This window comes from Lactuca serriola, chromosome 5, assembly GCF_051521515.1.
Source record: "Lactuca serriola cultivar US96UC23 chromosome 5, Lser_US96UC23_V15, whole genome shotgun sequence".
NCBI classification, from domain to species: domain Eukaryota; kingdom Viridiplantae; phylum Streptophyta; class Magnoliopsida; order Asterales; family Asteraceae; genus Lactuca; species Lactuca serriola.
In genome coordinates, this window is record NC_136412.1 from 293,124,726 (window position 1) to 293,147,039 (window position 22,314).

The 22,314-nt window shown below is 35.0% G+C and overlaps 1 protein-coding gene and 1 non-coding gene across 2 annotated transcripts; both read left to right on the forward strand.

Moving 5' to 3' along the window:
* The first annotated feature begins 3,183 nt into the window (after positions 1-3,183).
* On the forward strand, positions 3,184-3,290 carry LOC145056132 (small nucleolar RNA R71). The gene has a single exon (XR_013685668.1). It is a non-coding gene; the product is annotated as a small nucleolar RNA R71 (small nucleolar RNA).
* Positions 3,291-19,974: 16,684 nt separating this feature from the next.
* LOC145054661 (uncharacterized) lies at positions 19,975-20,994 on the forward strand. Its single transcript, XM_079002894.1, has 2 exons — positions 19,975-20,198; positions 20,475-20,994. The coding sequence occupies exons 1-2, from the start codon at positions 20,171-20,173 to the stop codon at positions 20,780-20,782; spliced, it is 336 nt and encodes a 111-aa protein (XP_078859020.1). The 5' UTR covers positions 19,975-20,170; the 3' UTR covers positions 20,783-20,994.
* Positions 20,995-22,314: the final 1,320 nt, after the last annotated feature.

Here is a 22,314-nt window from a genome sequence, read left to right on the forward strand (position 1 = left end):
AAATTGGTTGAAAATGTTTATCGACTCTTTTACCAAGCACAGCACCTAAGGCAAAATCACTTGCATCACACATAATTTCAAACGGTAAATTCCAATTCGGGGCGATAATGATCGGGGTGTTAGTTAATTTTGTTTTCAATATTTCAAAAGCATTTAAACATTCTGTTGAAAAATTAAAAGGTGCATCTTTTAAAAGTAGTTGAGTTAAAGGTCGAGTTATCTTAGAAAAGTCTTTGATAAAACGACGGTAAAAACCCGCGTGACCCAAAAAACTTCTAACGCCCTTCACATTGGTTGGTGGTGGTAATTTAGCAATGGTGTCAATTTTCGCTCGATCCACCTCAATCCCCGCCTTGGACACTTTATGACCTAACACAATGCCTTCTTTAACCATGAAATGGCATTTTTCCCAATTCAAAACTAAATTGGTCTTTTCACACCTAGCAAGCATTAAGTCAAGATTAGTAAGACAATTATCAAAAGAAGAACCAAACACGGAAAAATCATCCATGAATACTTCCATATACTTCTCCACCATATCGTGAAATATTGCCGTCATGCATCGTTGAAAAGTGGCAGGCGCATTGCACAACCCAAAAGGCATTCGTCGGTATGCAAACGTTCCACTAGGACAGGTGAAGGTGGTTTTCTCTTGATCATTTGGATCGATTGGTATTTGGAAGTAACCTGAAAACCCATCTAAAAAACAATAATAGCAATGACCGGATAATCTTTCAAGCATTTGATCAATAAAGGGTAAAGGGAAATGGTCTTTGCAAGTAGCATCGTTTAGCTTTCGATAATCGATGCATACTTGCCAACCGGTTACCGTTCGCGTAGGAATAAGCTCGTTCTTTTCGTTCGCCACGACTGTCATTCCTCCTTTCTTCGGCACTACTTGAACGGGACTTACCCATGGACTATCGAAAATTGAATAAATGATCCCCGCATCCAATAGCTTTACCACCTCCTTCTTAACTACCTCTTGCATATTTGGGTTCAAACGCCTTTGATGTTGCACCACTGGCGTTGCTCCTTCTTCAAGAATTATTTTATGAGAACAATAAGAAGGGCTTATCCCCTTTATGTCGGTGATTTTCCATGCAATGGCGTTTTTTCTTTTCTTCAAAACCTTAACTAATTGATCTTTTTCAATTGGGGTGAGGTCCGATGCAATGATCACAGGCTTCTGCTCACCTTCTTCGAGAAATGCGTATTCTAAGTGTTCTGGTAACGTTTTCAGCTCCAATTGTGTGCTCTGAACACTAAACACTTCGAGTTCTGGAATTAAACTCGACAAGTTTAGAGCGAAAGTTTCCTCATATCCTGATTTTTCGTAGGAACTCGTCGAGTTATTGTGATTAACTCGTCGAGTTTTTTGTTCTGTTGACTTTATCAGTTCTTCGTATTCTGATTCTTCAAGAAGTCTTTCTAATTCTTTCAAATCTCTCTCAGCATCAAAATCATCTTCTGACGTCGAAATGTGTTCGCTTGTTTCGTCTGCCTTCCATTCTTCTAATAATTCTTCCAAGACATCTACTGAAAAGGCAGTATCATCACTACACTTCGAATGTTTGATGGCTTGATCCATTCCAAAAATAACTGAGTCTTCCCCCACTCGAAGGGTAAGCCTTGAGTCTCGTATGTCTACTATGGCACCCGCGGTATTCAAAAAATGGTCTTCCAAGGATTATTGGCACTTGGTGGTCCTCCTCCATATCTAGCACAATGAAATCTGCCGGAAAGACAAACTTATCGACTTTTACCAATAAATCTTCACATATACCTCTCGGGAATGTCACCGTCTTGTTTGCTAAGTGGATCGCCATTCGGATTGGTCTCGGTTCCGGAAGGTTTAGCTTTTTAAAGAAAGAGTATGGCATGAGGTTCACACTTGCCCCCGAATCGGCCAATGCATAGCTAGTGGCTAAATTCCTGAATTGGCAAGGAATGGTTAGGCTACTCGGATCACCTTTTTTCTTTGGTAATTTGGTTAACATTGCGGCTGAACAGCTCTCATTTAAGACTTCCTCCATCTTCTTTCTATTTGTGAGAAGTTCTTTTAGGAACTTTGCATACTTTGGCATTTGCGTGACTGCTTCGATGAACGGAATGTTGATTTGTAAGGTCTTTATGTGCTCCAAGAACTTCTGGTAGTCTTCATTCTGCTTCTCTTGTCGAGCTCGGCCCGGGAATGGTAATGGTGGCTTAAATGGCTCAGCTTTTGAATTATTTTGCTCATCAGGTGCGGAACTCGTCGAGTTTCTGTCAGGAACTCGACGAGTTTTGTCTACTGTTGGCGAATTCGGATTTTCTTGATCTTTTTCTTTTGCCTCTTTTTGATCTATACTTGGGATTGGAGTGAGGGGTGTGACTATCTTCCCACTCCTTGTTGTCACTATGTTAATATGCGCGCCCTTTGGATTTTTTTCCGTGTCACTAGGAAGCCCGCCTGGTGTTCTTTCGTTAAATTGCTTGGCAAGTTGCCCAAGCTGTTTTTCAATATTCAAGATTGAAGCTTGCTGATTCCGGAGCAGAGCTTGTTGATCCATCATCATGGTTTGGTGCTCCTTCATCATCTTTTGTTGATCTCTAATGGCTGCATCGGATTCGTCGTGCCTTTTCTCGGAAGCACTAACGAATCGAGTTAACATAGCTTCAAGATCCGTCTTCTTCTCTTGCGCCGGTTCTTCTTTTTGATAAAACTCGCGTGCTTTTTGCCTATACTTTTCCTCTTTTGCCTTCTTGTACTCGTCGTAGGGGAGCCATTCCTTCTTGGGCTTTCGCCAATCATCATCAAACCTATCGCCACTCGAATAACAAACTTGTGCCTTCCGGTTTTCGTTCTCATCAAGATCGCAATCCTTAGTAAGATGGGGACCGCTACAATTGTCACAACCCACCCTTATGGCATGGATGGATTGATCCATCTTTTTCATCCTATGATCCATACTTTCTAGTTTGGCCATCATTGCTGCCATGTCATCGGAAACTGACTTAACCACGCCTCTAGCTGTATCGTTCCTTGGATTATGGTATTCTCTTGAATGTTTGGAGAATTCTTCCACCAATGTTTTAATGACAGCTGGTGCTTTCTTCGTGAGGGGTCCTTGGGAGTCTAATAATTGCCTGGTTGTGACGTTCACGCCATCATAGAAGATAGAAACCTCTTGTTGCACGTTTAGGTCGTTTTGAGGGAAATTTCTTATTAACCCCTTATATCTTTCCCATGCCTCATAGAGTGATTCTCCCGGCAATTGCTCAAAGTTAGCAATTGCTTTCTTCAATTTTGCAATCTTAAAAGGTGGACAAAACTGGTCAATGAACTCCTCGCGCATCTTTTGCCATGTTGTAATGGATCCGGGGGGTAAAGATTTTAACCATTCCTTCGCGGCTCCTTTGAATGTAACCGGTAACATCCGTAGTAAGACAGTATCGCGATGAACATTTGGCATATGGAAATAGTCACCAATGTCCATAACTTCTTCAATATGCTTGTAGGCATCTTCGTGCTCCTTTCCATGGAATGGAATGTCTTTTAGTTGTGCGAGGATGTGACCTTTCAACTCAAAATTGGCGGTAGCTGGAATTGCAGGTTGCACGAGTCCCGGCCTAGTACCATCTCTTATGCGCTTCTTGTAATCTCCCATCGGTATGTCGGCGATGTCGGCCATATTACCTCCTTGATCGGGATTGCTTTCTTCACCAAACGTGGATGTGTCGGATTCGATCCCTTTTCCTCTTTGTTTGCGAATAATCAACTCCGGATTGTCTACGGGTGGTATTGGTGTAGAACTGGAGCCTTGGGTCATAAAAACCTGAAATAAAACAGAAAAACAAGCGTAAAACGAACAAAAACGAAGAATTTACGAAACTATTACAGAAGAATAAACTCGACGAGTTTAATGCAAAATTATAGAAAATCAATAAGAACTGAAAACAGGTAACTTTATGAAAGAAAGATCTAACACAAAGGATCGATAATACCAGCAAACAATATAATTATTAGAACTGTTCCCCGGCAACGGCGCCAAAAACTTGTTGTGTGTAAAACGCACTAGTTTTAATCCTATTACTTCAAACACAAATTAAACACACGAAATGCAGTGAACCTATCGATTAATAGTATAGTTTAAGCAAGTAGGGTATCGAACACAGGGAACGGTAACAATTAAATTAAGTACTAATATTACCTAATTAAAAACAATTAATAAAAGAGGGGGTTTCTCTAGTTTTGCAAGACTAGAAACTTAATCAATCAATTAACTTTCAAACAAAGACAATTAACAACTAAGAAGAACAAGAAAGGACAACTAGATTCAATGATAAAAGAGACTTCTGTTCAGATTCGATTCACTTATTCCTATGGTTGATTTCATGACAAGTGCAATGGATTAATATGTCAATGGTTACCGATTCCTAATGTGATTGGGTTCATGTTCATTATTACCAATCCTTTAGTAGACAAGTTAATTCAAACAATGGCCAGTTGATTAAACTAACAAGTTTCCTAGTGTTCAGTTCGTATCAAGTAAGACTTATAATAATAATTAATCAAATTAGTTTGATTCAATCAATTCATGTATGGTTGTTCATCACACATGCTCACACATTGATTTACATATTTTATAGTTAACCCTAGTTTCATATTCACTATTCCTAGGCATACAATCTTATATTCATAAAACTATATGAATCAAGTAATCAAGAAGATATTCATGCAACTCAATCACTTATTTGTTAACTAAAACATTTATCATCAATACATAAGGATCTTTAATAAGCTTAACAAGATGAATAACCAAATTAATATCAATTCAACCACTCAATCAAACCATATTCATAAGATTATCTCATCCAAACAGAAGTAAAAAGCTTTTAGCTCATATCTAAAGCAAGTAATAACCTAAAATCAAAATCTAATGATTCAAACATGGTTCAAAACAAAGATTAAGAAAAGAAGAATGATTATTTGCCTTTGATTCTCTTTGAAATTGTTTCTTAGGTTGCAATCTCGAAAATAGCAGCTCCAAGAACCCTTCTGATCTTCAAAAATCGCAGCTAGCCTCCAGCAAAAGTTAGGGTTCGGGCCTATAAGTTATCTATTTATAGTTTCCAAAAATTGACCCAACTCGTCGAATTTTTTAGAATAACTCGACGAGTTTCTTTAATAATTTGCGCGTTTAGCGTGTACGGCAAGGCATCCTTAAATCTAGAATATTCTAATAAACTCGTCGAGTTTATGCTAAAAACTCGTCGAGTTTCTTCTTTTATTTAGCTTCTTCCTTTAATCCTTGATCTCTAAGCTTCCAATCACTCAATCCTCTTCCTTTTACATCCAAGCATGTCTTTTATTGCTGAAATTGAAATATTAAGCTAATTAAGTACCTTTTGTCTATAAAATGATATAAAATCAACAATAATTAATAAAATAATGAATGATTTCTATGACTAAATAAGCTCATATCATGTAAGCTTTGCATGGAGGCTCGATAATTTGCAAAGTAAATAAAACTATAGGGGTGTTTCTTTTTTCCTTCATTAAACTCTATAGTGAATGACTATATGGATAAAGTGTTCTATACATAAAAATTGTAGATAAATATGGAAAATAAAACGCAATGGATTATGAGAAATCACAAAAAATAAGAACCAAACCTAGGAACCAACATCGAACAAAAGCCCTACTTTCTTTACTTCCAAAAAAATCAACATACCTGCACATACTCAAAACCGTAGAAAGAATTTCACAAAAAATGTTATTTCATAAAAAAAAATGTGCCTGAAAAAAAAAAGATGGTGGTAAACCGAAGAAGGCATATCAAAATCAACATTGTCGATGATAGTGACAATAACTTAGATTAAGGAAAAAAAGATATGATATTAGAGATGAAGTGGAGGGAGATGATTAGCTTCGTTGCAGATTTATTGGTTACAGTTTCTTTATATTTAATATTGTGGGGGGGTTTATGTGGTTCATTTTTGAAGGAACATAAATAAGTTGTTATTTTTTGAAATAAACAATTATATTTCGCAATATAGCCATAAAATAACAATGTATTTTGAAAGTACATTGAATGTTGGATTATACTTGTGTAGACCCATTTTCACGCATGGTTGGCTATATATAGTTGTTTTCCGTGTCACAAGTAAAAAATGTTTTAAGGTACTTATATATAGTTATTTCTACACATTTCGATAATAGCAATAACCCTACTTTTTTTATAATTATTTTGTAATATCTATATAAATTTACATTTTATTTATGTGTTCCCCGCGTTTAACGCGGGTCATAATCTAGTTATATGAATAAAGTTCTATTTGTGAAAATCAGAATAGAAACATAATGAAAACCTATTGAAACTCAGAAACTCAAATATGTTTAAATAAATACAATAATTTTAAGTTATTTTAGGAAATTTTGTAACTTAGTTAAATAAAAAAAATTGATTTCATCAAAATTATATTTTTCAATAGAGAAGTGATGGAAATTTATAAAAACGAATGTATAATGATTTTACACGACAATTCTATTTTGTTCCACAAGCTGCAAAAGTGCAAAACAACTATTCTTTTTTCATTCTAACAGAAAGAATATTCACTGTTTCCCGATTCCATATCTTACCAAAGACTCACTTATTTATGATATATACCTTCTCATTTAGATGATACAACAAATCGTGTTAATATAATATAATTTATTATTATCTTCCATATGCTTTTGGTAGTTGTACGATGAAGTACAATATCCTAAGCCATTGTGTTTGGTTGTCAACTCTATTAATGTTTTATTTAAGATTACACACGCTTTCGTTTGATTTCTGTTTTCAAAAAAATATGTATTATTTATTATGTGTCTAATATTTATATTTAATTTCTGATGGTATTATTTGAACAACTACCTCCCATGGCTGCTATTGAATCCTTTGAATATATTAATTTTATTATATTGTTCTTTATTTTTTAAGACAAATTGCATATATTAGTTGAATATTAAATAAATGGTAGGTGTTATTCGTATTTGCAGCTTAAGGTTTATAACGACTTCAAATCTCTCACACTTTATCCATGCGGTAGCTCGGAAGAGATTCTCACAAACTCCTCCATTAAAATTCGTTAATATGTTTATATTGTTTATTTTCTATGTACGTGAGATGAGTTTTTATTAAACATCCCACTTGAATTTATAAACTTTTATCCGACCCACGAATTCGTTTTTTTTTTTTTGGAATGGCAACAATATAAGCAAAACAAAAATATAGATTAAGGCAGAATTGGATTTTGCATTTACACATTCTAATTCTTCTAGCTTTACCATTTCAAAAATCAACTAATTAAACCGAAACGCAACAATATTATAAAAATGAAAGGCTTCCTATACTCAAATGAAAAAACAACATGTTGTAGGAATTATATTACGGAAATGTACGGAAAAACAAACAATAAATTAGAAACTGTTGAAGCCTGTGTTTAACACAATGTCCTTAAAACAAATTCGTTCGTTATTAGGTGTTTGTTTCCCAGAATACAACAACATGAAGTGGTTCTTCTAGACCATCCGAACCTTCAATAGACTTGGATTAAACCTTAGATACAACAAGAAAAAAAAAAATAAACTAGATAAGAATAGAGTTTGGATCCTTTCTTTGTGTGTCCTAAATGGTTGTAGAATGGTTGTATTTATACAAAAACTCATTGTTAGTATATGTACTTGTATGATGTATTTAGTATTGTATGACCTAGTGTATTTATGATGTATTAGGCCCAGTCCAATTTGTATCTTGTATTTATTGTGATTGATTAATGAGATGAGGGGCATTAGTGGGAACCGAATCATTAGTGGAGAGAGAGAGAGAGAGATATCTAGCAACGGATGTGGAGGGAGATATGTCAGCTTCGTAAGTCGGGATGACCTCATCGACAGTTTGAGTGGTAGCAGGAATGTGTAACGCTTGAATGGGTATGTTTCCTTTTTGCCCTTGTAATTTTAAATATTGCATTTTTGGTCATTGAGGTTAGTACGTGGGGCGTACCATAGGGTATGCTTAGTATGTGGGGCGTACCACATGTGTACGCCTAGCGTACTAATGGGGAGAATGGATCGCGAGTTCAATCCTTGTACGTTGGGCGTACGAGGGTTACACATGGTGTACGAGGGGTTTAATGAAACCCTAATTTTAGGGTCTTGTACCCTATATAACCACCTTAAGTCCCAAGAACTGGCCTCTTTATCAGCCTCCATTGTCCTAAAACCCTAATCTCGAACCCTAATAGCATCTTTGAGTGTTCTTGACCTTTTGGGGTGTATCTTTGGTTAGTTGGTGCCTTTGGTAGAAGAAGGAATTGGTGAAGAAGCTTCGTTGGAGCTTAAGCTTATGGATCCAAAGATTAGGCACCTTCCTCAGTTGCAAGAAGGTATAAAGCCTCAACCTTGATCTTTGTATGCTTAAATCTCTTCATGTTATGGTTTTATGTTTTTTGGTCCCTTTTGGGTTGGTTTGGTGAGTTAAAGTCATTTTTGGGGCTTATCCTTTTAGATCTGGGCATATTAAGAGTTTCTTAAGCATAAAGTTGCTAACTTTATGGTGGTTTTGGTCTCATACATGTGATAACTCATCTATTAAGCTCTTTTGAGCTCAAGATCCCCATTAAGCAATGCATGCACGTAAAGTTGGGTACTTTACGTGATAAACCACCTTAAGGAAGTTAGATCTGAGTTTGGGACGAAGTCTTAATCGATTAAGAGCTGGTGTAACGACCATAAAATTTGAGCCAAATTAAAACATTTTAATTCATTCAAAACCATTAAGTTCATACATTTTTTTCCAAATAGTTTAAACATCAGAGCATTTCCCAGAACCATATCATATAATCATAAAACATGAGGAGCGGTACGATCACGCCTTCGCCTTGACACGGTCTCCTCAAGTACCTGAAACAATACACTGAAACTGTAAGCCCGAAAGCTTAGTGAGTTACCCCCAAAATACCAACCACAATACCATACACATAACATATCATATCATAAACAGAACAACCATGCATAAAGAGTCTACAGTGTGACTGGTCCGCCTGCACCAGGCCTTTAGTCCACCCGGTCCACTCTCTCTCTGAGTCTACAGTATGACTGGTCCGCCCGCACCGGGCCTTCAGTCCACCTGGTCCACTCTCTGAGCCTCGACACGTCTAGTCCGCCCTCTTGGGGCCTTCAGCCTATCCGGACCGCTCGTCGGGCCTTCGGTCTAACCGGTCCGCCCTGGGTATATTGGCCTACAGCACAAAGCAGGACCCGCCTCAACCCAACCTCAGTCCAACAACCATGTGCACATAAACATATAATCATATAACAATTCACAACTAATCAACCGATCTAGCAGATCACATAACATAGCAACATCCTAACCAGGATACCGACCTAACTGGTCACTAACATAACATCATCCTATATACCAGGATACCGACCTTAACCAGGTCTCTAACATAGCATCATCCTATATACCAGGATACAGACATAGCAAAGCAATGACATAACAAACAACTACTCAGATTCCCATCCGATAAAGGGCCGGCCTTGGTGCCTTAGACCCTGTCGATATAGTGAGGATAACTCACCTGCAACTGCCAACTTGAATAAATAAGACCACGCTGCTTTGACCACCAGCACGAACTCCACCACTGATCATTACCAAATAACCAATCCAATAAATACCAATAATTACCAAAATACCCCTGGAAGACAACTGGTCAACCCTTGGTCAAAGTCAAGGTCCTCAGTCAAAGTCAACCTTCCTGGTTGACCCTACTCGCCGAGTTAACCCGTTTACTCGTCGAGTTCCTATGTTCAGAAACTCCCATGCCATGACTCAACTCGCCAAGTCGCCCCAAGACTCGTCAAGTCCAACACGCTCTGAGTCCCTTCCTGCTCAACTCACCAAGTCATCCCTCGACTCACCGATTCACAGCTCAACCAGAAAAGGTTAGGGTTCCACGACCAGACTCGCCGAGTCCAAGAATAGACTCACCGAGTCCAAGGAAATCTTCAACAGACTCGCCGAGTTGTTCTTCCAACTCGCCGAGTCCACACGTGACATCTTTATTCAGACGATTACAGGCCATTCCGTTGCTTCCATAACATAGATCTAGACTCCTAGGGCCAGATTCACACGTAAAGTTTCCAACGTTACGTGCATGCAAGGCTCAACAAGCTCCAACCAAGCTACAAAAAGGTTTTGGGACAAAGACACTCTCAATCAAGCCTCATGGCTGATGCTTTCTGCCTTCATGGCTCCAATACAACCTAGATCTGAAGTTGCAACCTCAGATCTAGACTCTATACCCAAAATAGATCTTAATCATGCTAAAGAATCCCAAAACAACCACCATGGATGAACAATCAAGGAAATAGGCTGAAGGAGGTGACTTCTTACCCCAAAGACGAGTCTAAACTGATGTAGACTTCATATTCACAAGCTCTCTTGATGCTATCCTCAAAGTCCTCCAACTTCTCTTCACCAATTTCTTCTTCCAAGCTCAAACTTTAACAATGGAGGCTCACACACACTAATTAGATTTTCTGGAACTCAAATGGGCAGTAAAGAGGCTGAGGGTGGCTATAATGAGCTTTATATAGGGCATCACTCCCGGAATTAGGTTTTTCTCCCTTCAGCACCAACTCGCCGAGTTGGTCACTTAACACATGACCATAATCGCGACTCGACTCACCAAGTCTATCCATCGACTCGCCGAGTCGACCTTCCTTATTTGCACTAAGAACCCTGAATTTGCACTTCTGAACTCGGGGTGTTACAGCTGGGAAAGGAAAGTTGGCCAAACAGAGGAGTACGTTGGGCTACAAGCTTGTACGCACCGCGTACAAGCCCAAAAAAGCGAGTACAAGCTGAGTACGCTCTGCATACTCAGCCGTAGGCTACAGTAATGTATGCTTCTCGGTATTGGGCCATGTTAGACTTTGGGTTGTCTTGGGCCTTGTTGGGCCATCAGAATTCTATTGTTGGGTTATTGGTATGTTGGTGAAAGAGATTTAGGCCCAATTTGGAAAATTGGGCCATAATTGGGTTTGGAGTGATTATCTTGGGATTTGGGCTTTTGGACAATTGGATTGGGCCTAGGCTTTAGGTCAAGATGAGTAAAGGGTAAAAAGGTCTTTTACCCTAGTTTAGATTTTTAGAATTAGTTGGGATCCAATTATTAATTGGATGTTATTTGTGATTGATAAATCGGGAATTTTAGCAAGCCAACATCTAGAGACTTATATGTGAGATTCAGCGATGTGAGGTGAGTTTCCTCACCATGTTTAGCAGGTCGAAGGCACCAATGCAGGTCCATGATCTGTTATGTTAGAGTACTAGATGTTTGTGTGACTCTTGTATGTGTATGTGCTTGTATGCTTATTAGGCGGGGCCCGATGGTTATTCTTTATACTATTACCTTTTATGCTTATATGAATTGTATGTGGGCGGGGCTCGTTATGCGAGTTTAGACGGGGCCATTTATATACATTGGGCGGGGCCCGTTATGCGAGTTTGGTGGGGCTCGTTATACTCATTGGGCGGGGTCGTTACACTCATTGGCAAGGTTGTAGAACTCGTTACTCGGTACCTGTTCGGCCGACTACCGAGTAGCGAGTACTCGGGGAGTACTCGGATTTGGAAATTTGTGTAGAAATATTTTTAGGGAAATTATATATGTTAAAATCATAAGATAAAATCATAAGTTGATTGAAATATATAACAAAATTGGATACATGTGAATACACAAAAATGAAAAACACATAATGGTCTCACTTCGTGAATAATTACTGAAAATTTAAGATATATATGTAGTAATAATCACATGTGTATGTGTTAAATAATAAATCATTAAGTAGATTATACATATTAATCACCAAGTTGACCGAATTTCACAACACTACTCAGTTTGTAATGGGCCGATCGGGGAGTACTCGAGATTATGTAACACACCTCGGCAAGGGGGGGGGGGGGTAGCGAGTACTCGGAGGAGTAATCGGCCAACTCGGCGAGTTTTACAACAATGCTCATTGGGTGGGGCCCATTATGGGTTATGTATGTATGGTATGTGGTATGTTGGGGAACTCACTAAGCATTGTGCTTACGGTTTTCAGTTTATGTTTCAGGTACTTCTGGTTCCAATGTAAAGAGCTCGGGATGATTGTAGAGCACACACCACCTCGTTCCGCATTTTGTGATTTACTTTGATATGATATGATGATTGATACATTTTTTTATCTGGATTTTTATGATGATGTTTTTGGGATATTGGTTTTATTAATTTAAAAATGAAAATTTTGGGTCTTATTTTTTGGATGTTACAAGTTGGTATCAAATTCTTGGTTTGAGGGATTCGGACATACTCATGGGTGTGTCTAACTCAAACTGAAGATTTGGTAAATTTTTTCAAAAAGAAATGTATTTTTAAGAAAGTTTTTCATTAAAGAATTAGAAATATCAACCACATTTGTTTTCCAAAATCCCATTACATAACCACATTGTTTAAAAGTTCAAAGTATCCAAATCAATAAACACAATCATTGATCAATCCAACATCGACCTGCAACCCCGGTTCATGAGGTCTATGAATGTTGTTGGTGCATTGGTGAGCCCGAATGACATCACCACAAACTCATAGTACCCATAACGAGTCTTGAAGGTTGTGTTTTGGATGTCCTCATCTCTGATCCTCATTTGGTGATAACCTAATCTCAAATCAATCTTGGAAAACCAAGATGCGCCCTAAAGTTGATCAAATAAATCCTCGGGAACGGATAACGGTTCTTCACTGTCAGCTTATTCAACTCTCGATAAATCTATCCTTCTTCTTTAAGAATAAGATAAGGGCTCTCCACAGGGAATTGCTCGATACCTTCAGCAGTGACAAGGAAGTGGTGGTGGTCGGTCGGACTTCCACAGTAGCAACAACAAGTGGAGGTGGTGGCGGAGGGTTACTCAGCGACAACGCTTGCTCCGGCAGCCTCCGTTGTTTCCGTTTGCTTCACTGTTGGCGAGCACGGAGGGAAAGAGAGGTGATGGAAGGTGTCAATAAACAGGGGATTGGTGTTTGCTCGTCGACACATGGGGAAAGAAGGGGTGGACGTCGGTGATTCTTGGTGGTTGACCCACCTCCGGTGGGGCTTTTGCTATCTGAGAATAATAGCAATAGTAGATTCATAGTTGGTTGGCAGCCTTGCTTGACAGAAAAAAAAATAAGAGGGTGGCTAGAGGTAGTTGTTCTCCGTTGGTGGAGTAAGGTGGTTCATGGTGGAGGGTTGTGACAGGTGGATGTTGAAATAGAGGTAACAACCTCCTCCATTTGGCCTTGTTTTTCTGACGAGACAAAAAAGAGATGAGAGAGATCGAGTGCCTCGATTTACATGATATTAGTTTTGGAGCTAGTAAAAATATTTCGAAAGTGCCTGGATAATACTGTGGTCATGATGATTTCAAATATTCAAATGGAATTCAAATTCGATATACAGATCTCTGTGACACAACGTTTGAAGTTTCGCGTCAACCGGGTTCCGATTTGTCAGTTTTTGTGATTTTGATTTCAGTCTGGGCTAAAAATACTGGAATATTAAAATCAAATACTAGACCGAAACCTGAGTTCAGAAACATGCTCAAAATTAATTTAAGAGGTGTGTAGCTACCTTAAACTGAGCCGTGTAGTGTCTGGTACCGGGTAAAATCAGGTATATACCTGCTTAAAAGCTTAAAACATGCATAACTTTCTCATATGATCTCCCTTTTGGACGTTCTTTATATCCACAAAATCTTGAGAACATGTTCTATCCAATTTTATCATACACGGTACCCATACAAGTCAAATGCGAAAATTTAATTTTTAGGGCATTAAATCTCACCGATTTTGAATTGTTTCCTGTTTGATGACGATGGTAAACTTTTCGAGCGTTTTGAGGTATCTCGAAGGCACTTATAAGTAACATGATCTTATTATCACTTAAAATCACCGAGTTACTATGTCGTAGGTCCTACTACAGTAGGTTCGCAGTAAATTGATTGTCTATAGATTTAGAGCTATATTTCGGGATGTCATAATAAAGCTCTTTAAATTTTGAAATATCTAAATTTTAAACTCTTTTTATAACTGTTATAAAAGATTATCTTATCTTTGTTAACATTTAACCATTTCAGTTTCAAATTTCAAGCAACTGTTAGAATAAGAAACATAAAATCATATATAACATATGTAAGTAACTATACCACCAACCTCGATCATATGCATCTACCCTATGAGCCATCAAAGGAGAGACAAGTCATACTTAGTAAAAAGCGACACTTCAAAGCACAACTCGAGTAGCCACCAACTCTTCCAAACTCCTAGATACTTCTCTTGGTCTTGGGTCTTCATAACATTACCAAATTTCTATTCTAATACAAAATTTCCTAACTAAACTATTACATTACAATTTAAAATGAAAATTACATATTACTAGTGTTGTAAAAATCGGTCTAGACGGCCGATTAATCGGCGCCTAAATGCTAGGTGGTCTTTAACCGCCTACGAATAGGGTTTAGAGGGTTAGCTAATCGGCTCTGTTCAATATCGATCAAAGTCGGTCCAAATCAGACTAAATCGGACAAACTCACACTTCAAATCGGACCAATTCGGTCCATCTAACTCTAAGGGACACGTCAGCTTGCCCAAAACGTAGTTGGGTTTGGTTTTCCAATAGGATACAAGCTCCCTTTTATAGAATAAGTTTGCATTGATAGAATGCTCCCACCAGATATGTGAGATGCTAAAATTTTTAATTGTTTTATATATCTTCTTTGCTTCTCCGTTCTTCCATACTTTTCTTTCTTTGATCGATCACTACTTTTAGGTCACATCAGTGTGTCTTTTGTGTGCCATAATAGATCACCATCACCCACCCATAATACTCTGATCATCATCTTCCCTCTTTTGTGTCCTTTCTTAATCGATTAACAGGTTAGATATATTCCCCTCCTACTTCTAGATTCCATCCGTTCCTATGTATGTGTCTCGGTAGCAAGAAGAAAATTCGAATTTCATTCCTCGTTAGATCTATTCCTCATATCCTTCTCGATTCTAGCCCTTTTTATGCATGTATCGTTAGCAAGAATACAATTCAAAATTCATCCCTCAAGAATTTGAATTGCATGTGAACAAGTGCTCTAATTGATGAACATAAGTGTTCAAGAACTCGATGAACATGGAATTTCATGTAGGTTTTCTCCTTTCTCATTTTTCTGATTTTTAATATCTAGTTGAAGGTTAGTATAGTAGATAAGATGGTTATGGCATCGTGTTGATTCCAGGTCTGTGCATAATAGTGAGATTGGTTTATGATGGATTTACTGTCAAAATAGATTCAAATGGAAGGTCATGGACTTTAAGGACAATTTTACCCTTACGAGTTGGAAGAAGTATCTTCTTATGGTTTTTTATGAATTGTGTTGTTCCTTTGATAGGTAACAAATGCATACATAGTTTTTTTTTATCATATGTAGTTGGTTTTAAGATAGTGGTTTAGTTTGATGGTGTTTGGTTATGCTAATGGACAGGTTTACCCATGTGTATTATATGGTGATTATCTAATATATATATATATATATATATATATATATATATATATATATATATATATATATATATATATATATATATATATATATGGGAGATGTAAGTATTCATTGGAGCATTTACATTTCAGTAGATGCAGGGGTAGAATAGAAGAAATATGTTTTTTATGTGTTATTTAAACTTATTATGGACTTGTTGCATGATGATTTTGTGTGCTTGTTGAACTTATTATTAACCTTTTATGTTTATTTTGGATGATAATTTGTTGTGCTTGTTAAACTTGTTATTAAACTTTTACGCTTATTTACTTATATTATTTGGGTTAAAGCTAAATATTAATTTTTTTTAACATTTTTTTGGATACTTAATGGTCCCTAATTAATTCTCACCTAGCCGATTAATCACTTGACAACACTCCACAATCAAGCTACCGCCAAACGTTTTTAACAACCTTACATATTATAGGAAAAGAAAACAAATGACGTGAAAGGTCACAAAGACCAAAAATACAATGATTCATACAACACATGGGTTAATTTGAGGTTCGGTGTATTAGATCCATACAATTCAAAACAAACAATTTATTTGAAACTGGATTGCAACTTTTAGATAAAATTAATAACTATAAAGTTTAAAACAAATGGCACGTCAGACCAAAAATACAATCATTCAACAACCATGACGAACACCGAAACAACAAAACACCAAAAACCCTAAACGATTAGGTTTTTTCCTAGCGACGAGTCGTGTCGGATCAATCTACATGGCACGTAAACAACGAAGTTGGTTTCTTTTGAAAGCGGATAGGGGGTGCTGCTTTTAGGGTTATCTCACTTGTAAATCTCTTTGAAAATCCGATCATAAGCCCCTCTATTTACATGGAAGGGTTAAGAATTCTTATTGGATAATTACTTGGTTACTAAGTAATTATCTATAGATTTGACTTTTGAATCTTTATACTTAAATCCCTAAGTAATTATTTATAAGTTTTGACTTTGAAGTCTTTACATTTAACACCCCCTTCCTCCATAATTAAACATTTATATAATAAACAAACTAGACCCAATAAAACTCTCATGTCAAGTTGTTGCTTATATCTATCATTTTGTGAAATCTAAAATGACCGTGCTATTAATAGCAATATTATCAACCGTTGTGATTGTGAGCACTATTTTCAACAATAAGTTCCTAATTGAGGTTCTAGGTTGAAGATAAGGGTGCTCTTGACATCGATGGAATTAATATTTTCTTAATTTCAGTTGCTCTATTTCTGTTCGTTGTGACAAATAAAGATAGCGGAGTTTGCTATTGAAATTTCTTAAATCTCCCCAGGCTCTCTAAGAGGTAATTTATATTCCCTTCAGTTGAATGAATGGATAGTTTTCTGTTTAGGAATCGCCCTTTGTTCGTTACTTTATTTTTTATTTCATAAAATAAATGAAATAAAGAATACACGTTATCATTTGATGTGTAATTGAGATTTGTGGTTAATTTCTCAAGGTTGAAACTTCAACTTGTAGTAGAGCGGTGAAAAACAAAACCAATATGGTAGCCAAAATAGTGAAATACCTCTAATTTGGCTTATAAAGAGTATTTTTTCTACAATTCATGACGTATTATTCCTTTTAAAAGCTAGAAAAGCAAGCAAAATATAAAAACAAATAAATAATGTCATAATAGGTAGCAAGAAATTGAAATCCATTGCTACATATATGTTTAAGTTTTGAATTAACGCTCAAACTTTTTTAACAGACATTTTGATTTTAGTTGCAGCAGTTGAAAGAGGTAAAGCCAAATCTAATGACAAGGCATAGAATTCCAAGTCATTTGAAAAGCCCAATAACCCACCGATGTCGGTGCTCGAAGAATCAGGTTTCATTTTGGGCATTAAGAAAAAAAAATGCCACTCAATCATAATCATTTATATTTTGGTAGTATTTAGCTTAATACATTTATTTAAAAAGCAACACCAGGTTGAATGGTTCATTTTGTTAGCATCATTATCCTTGCATAGATTCACTTCAATGCTATTTTGTGTTATAAATTTTATTTTGTGATTAACTTCATAGTTTCCATAAATACTTTAAAGTTGTTAATTGTGATTAATTTAATGTGTTCACATACTACTTTTCTAATATACTGGGATTAATTTTACTAAAGTGTCCTTGATATACAAAATTTTATTTTGTGTTTATCACAAGTCATATATATATATATATATATATATATATATATATATATATATATATATATATATATATATATAATTTATTATATTTTTTATGAGTCTTGAACAAATATAGGGGCCTTATTCTGGCTTTCACTGAGGACAATAGCACGGACGTTCCGTTGACATTAAGGGATTCGTGCGAAAATAAAAATAGACCCATATATATATATATATATATATATATATATATATATATATATATATATATATATATATATATATATATATATATATATATATATATATATATAAAGAAAGTAAAATTCATTAATACTATGATAAGTCGATAAATACTATATAAACAATCAAAACAAAAAGAACGTTAATACGAAATCTACCCTAATAAATAATAATGATTTTGCCACATGTCCTCCTCTCATTCAATTTGCCACATATCATTTTGTCATAATTTAGAGATATATTTATTTTCCACTTGTCATTTATTTCATTTTCCATTTCTAATATATTATTAATTAATTTCCATAAATTAAACCTACCATAATTATATTAATTTCAAATTTTAAATTTTAAATTTCAATTTCAATTTTAAATAAATTTACAGTTTAAACCTTTGTGTTTAACATTTTGTTATAATTAACCTGTTTAGTATACAAGTCTGATAACTAAACAATAATTCTAACTTATTTATTTTTTGCATGTTTTTTTTCTCATAATTTTTATTTATTTCAAATTTCAAATTCAAATAAACTTCTCATTTAATCGTTTGTATTTAACATTTTGTTTTAATCAACCCGTATGATATACGAGTCTCACAACTAGTAGAATATTATATAAATACATGAATCGTTAGGCTATCATAGCCTTTTTAGAAGCAAAGTTTGTCACTAATTTTTAATAATTACTACTCTCCAATATATTGTTCTCTATAACAATCACCCACAATCCATTAAGTATTTCTTGTGATGTTGTGGACTTTAAGTAGAGCTTTAACAACTTCAGTTTTGAGAAACTTATTTCTATGGATGCTATTGTTCGGAAAGACTCTATATGCAATAATTGCATGTTTTCATATATTATATAACATCAATAAGGTTGGTAGTTTCACTCGGTAAGAATTTGTCACCAAGCTTTAACTCTAGATAAATTTCATTGACATCAATATTTGATCATTCACCATACTAAAGTGCAACTTCTAGACGATTTCAACACAAGCTAAGACATTTGTCATAAAATTCTTTCAATTTTTTAGAAAAAAAAAATCAAAATTATTTTCATACTCTCTGTATTGTTCATATCTTGTTTTTAGAGAAGCTCCTGTTTGATTAACAATATATAAAAAATAATGAACTTTAAAATTCTCCATAGCTAAAAATATGACATCTTTATTACTTGAAGTCTTATAAATTGTTTTTCTTATGATCAAGACACTTTTGAGGGAATATTGGATAAATATTCATTTCAATTGAAAGTTCTTTAGCGTCATCAATCACCTTAGAGAACCTTGAACCTTGTTTCTTTAAACTCTTCCAAAAACCCAATCAAGATATTCGCTTCTTTAATAGAAACGTAGAGATCAAAACATATTATTTGATTGTAAGTTTTCAACATATTGAGTACTTGATACCAAATAACTATTAATACCTAAAACTCAAATTCACCAAACTCATTATCTTCTAACGATTAAGCTTCACTTTGTATTTTAATATTTGTTTTTTTCCGTCAAAACTCATATCTTCACATTAAACTTACACACACACGTTTATGCAAAATAAATTTTAGACCCCTTGATAATATGAGCCCTGTGCCATACCTAAGTCCTACACCTTTCAAAGATGCCTATGGACATGAATAGTGATTGATGGCCATACCTTTCAATTTATATAAAGTTTATAGGCATGATCTTTCTATTTGTATTATTTTAAATTATTATGACTATATACCAAAAACTTTAAATTTTTATTTATATATATTTTAAACCTTATTTATTTAAATAATCATCTTTTTCTACTTAAGTATTTATGAATAAATTTTAAAAACCATAGATTTGGAACATCTTGTTAGATATTATAACGTCCAACTGTTCCAACACGAGCGTATAGTAACTCATTATAATTTAGAGTCTACATTTATTTTATTTTATTTTTTATTTAAAAAAAAGAATCCGATCTTTTTGTTCTATTCAATTCTTTGTCAGGGTTCACAATTATGCGAGAGGCTGGTATCAGTTTGATTTGGTTGGTTGTAAAAGAAGAGAAGAATTTACGACGACCCTTTGATTCAGCGAAAAACAATGATTTTTCGAACTCATTCTCAGAACCCTAAATCAAATAATCTCATCTTCAATCTCTTCTTAATAAGCTTCGATATATATCTTCAATGGCTGAATCAGAAAATGGATCGCCAGGTACTCATATCTCCTGTCTTTTTTTATTTTATAAATTAATCCTGCATGCTGAATCGCTGATGCTTCGATTTTCCATCAACATCATTAGATAACTTATATAACCCGATATCAGAACGAAATTCAATTTCTGTCGTTGAATTACCTGTACACAATATATACGGATGATCATTCTTTTGTTTGGAGTCTGAATTTGTGATTTGGAGCACTCACTCCAGGTGTTCGACGAAATGCTGATATCACCCATTTGTTTTTGTTTGATGTAATGGCATATGGCAGTGAGTAACCTGAAGGTGGAAGTAAGAGCAGGAAGAATAAAAGAAACTTCACCTCGTTATCGTAAAGAAAGTCATGTGAAAGGAGGAGAAGATACCATCGAGGCGAGCACTCCAATCAGCGAATTTAAAGGTCAGAGTATTTTTGATCGAGCAAAAGAAGAATTTGAGGCGCTTGTTGAAACGATTCATCCCAAGAAAGAATATGATTATTTCGTTTCCCCACCTAAAAAGGAAGATGGATTTCGAGCCACCATTGGAAGAAAGTTGGAAAAAATTACATCTGCAAGGAGTCATAATCATCAAGATTGAGATTAATCTATCTACTACCAAATTATGACTGTTTTTCCCCTGAAATTAAATTTTGTTAATTGTTTGCATTTGTAAAATGATTTTGCATATCAATTAGACTTGACTTTTGGTCAAATTCTGTGTAGTAGTAATTGGTGTCTATATTGGTATGAGGATTCATCAAGTGGTATGTTGTTTTTAAGTGAAATCTTGGAATCTTGGATTATTGTGCATTTGTGTGGTATGATTTCTTCTCAATAGATTTGTACTTAACTACAAATTTGGTTCATGTGTTTTATTCTAAATTCTAATTTTGATTATTTTTTGAAATCTTCCCATAGTGTTGGATATCAGCGTTGCATCATTCTAATTGGCTTGGTAATTTCTTTTTTGGAAACGGCAGAATTTTATTAAAAACCACAGCTTATACAGAAACAAGAAAAAAGACTAGGCAAAGAAAACAAAAGCAAAAACAGAAAAAAGAATACAAACAAAATGATTACATGATATCAAAAGTAGAGCAAACTCAAACCGCCCATTTACAATTCTCGTAATTACCCCTATGTTTGATCCAACCAAACACCATAGCGAGCACACTATCCACCAACGTAGAAAGAGAAGTGCTCAAATTAATAAAAATGTTGTCATTTCTCGCTTTCCAAATACACCATAAGAAACCATATAGTATGGCCAACAAAATCTTCCTTTTTTTTGGACAATTTCCCCAAGTTGCAGCAAATTGCACAAGCTCCACAACTAAATTAAAATTCTAATACGGGATACTACACCAATTGAAAATCCACTTAAGAGAATTATCCACCTGAGGACAACAAAGAAAAAAATGATTGAAATCATCGATTCCACCATTGCAAAACTGAGATGCTCGAGACAGAAATATCCCTTCGAGCAAGTGCCTATCAATACAAACCCTTCAAACAAAGACAATAATTTTCAACGGGACCAACCTTAACCAAACAGTCGGATTATACATAGGAACAGAAAGCTTAGAATCGATTATGACACAAAACAAGGGATGCTAAATATTTAGAGGATTTTAAAAGACCTCATTATCCATACCCCATCACTATTTAATAATATCCCTTAATAATTAGCTTTTAATCATTAGGTTATGATGACATGTGTTTTTTATTAATTATGATTACTTTTAATAATTTTATTATGATGATATATTTTTTACTAATATATTTGTAATTAATATTTTTTTTAAATATATGAATAATTAATATTTATAATTAATAGTTTTTTTAATCAAGTATTTTATAAGCAACGACACATATCAAAAACTATTATATTAAAGTTCTTATTTGTTTGAACGACATGCTGAATATTCAAAATACTTGGAAAATTAACTTAATGACTTCAAATTCATAACTAAAATTCCTAAGCTTATATTAAAATATAATCTAATTGGTTTTGCATACAAACTTTTCAACATTAAATATATTTAATATATTATTCTAAAAAAATATAACATCACTTTTAAACATTTTAAACAAACAGTAACTAAATAACTTGACTTCCACTCTTTTTAC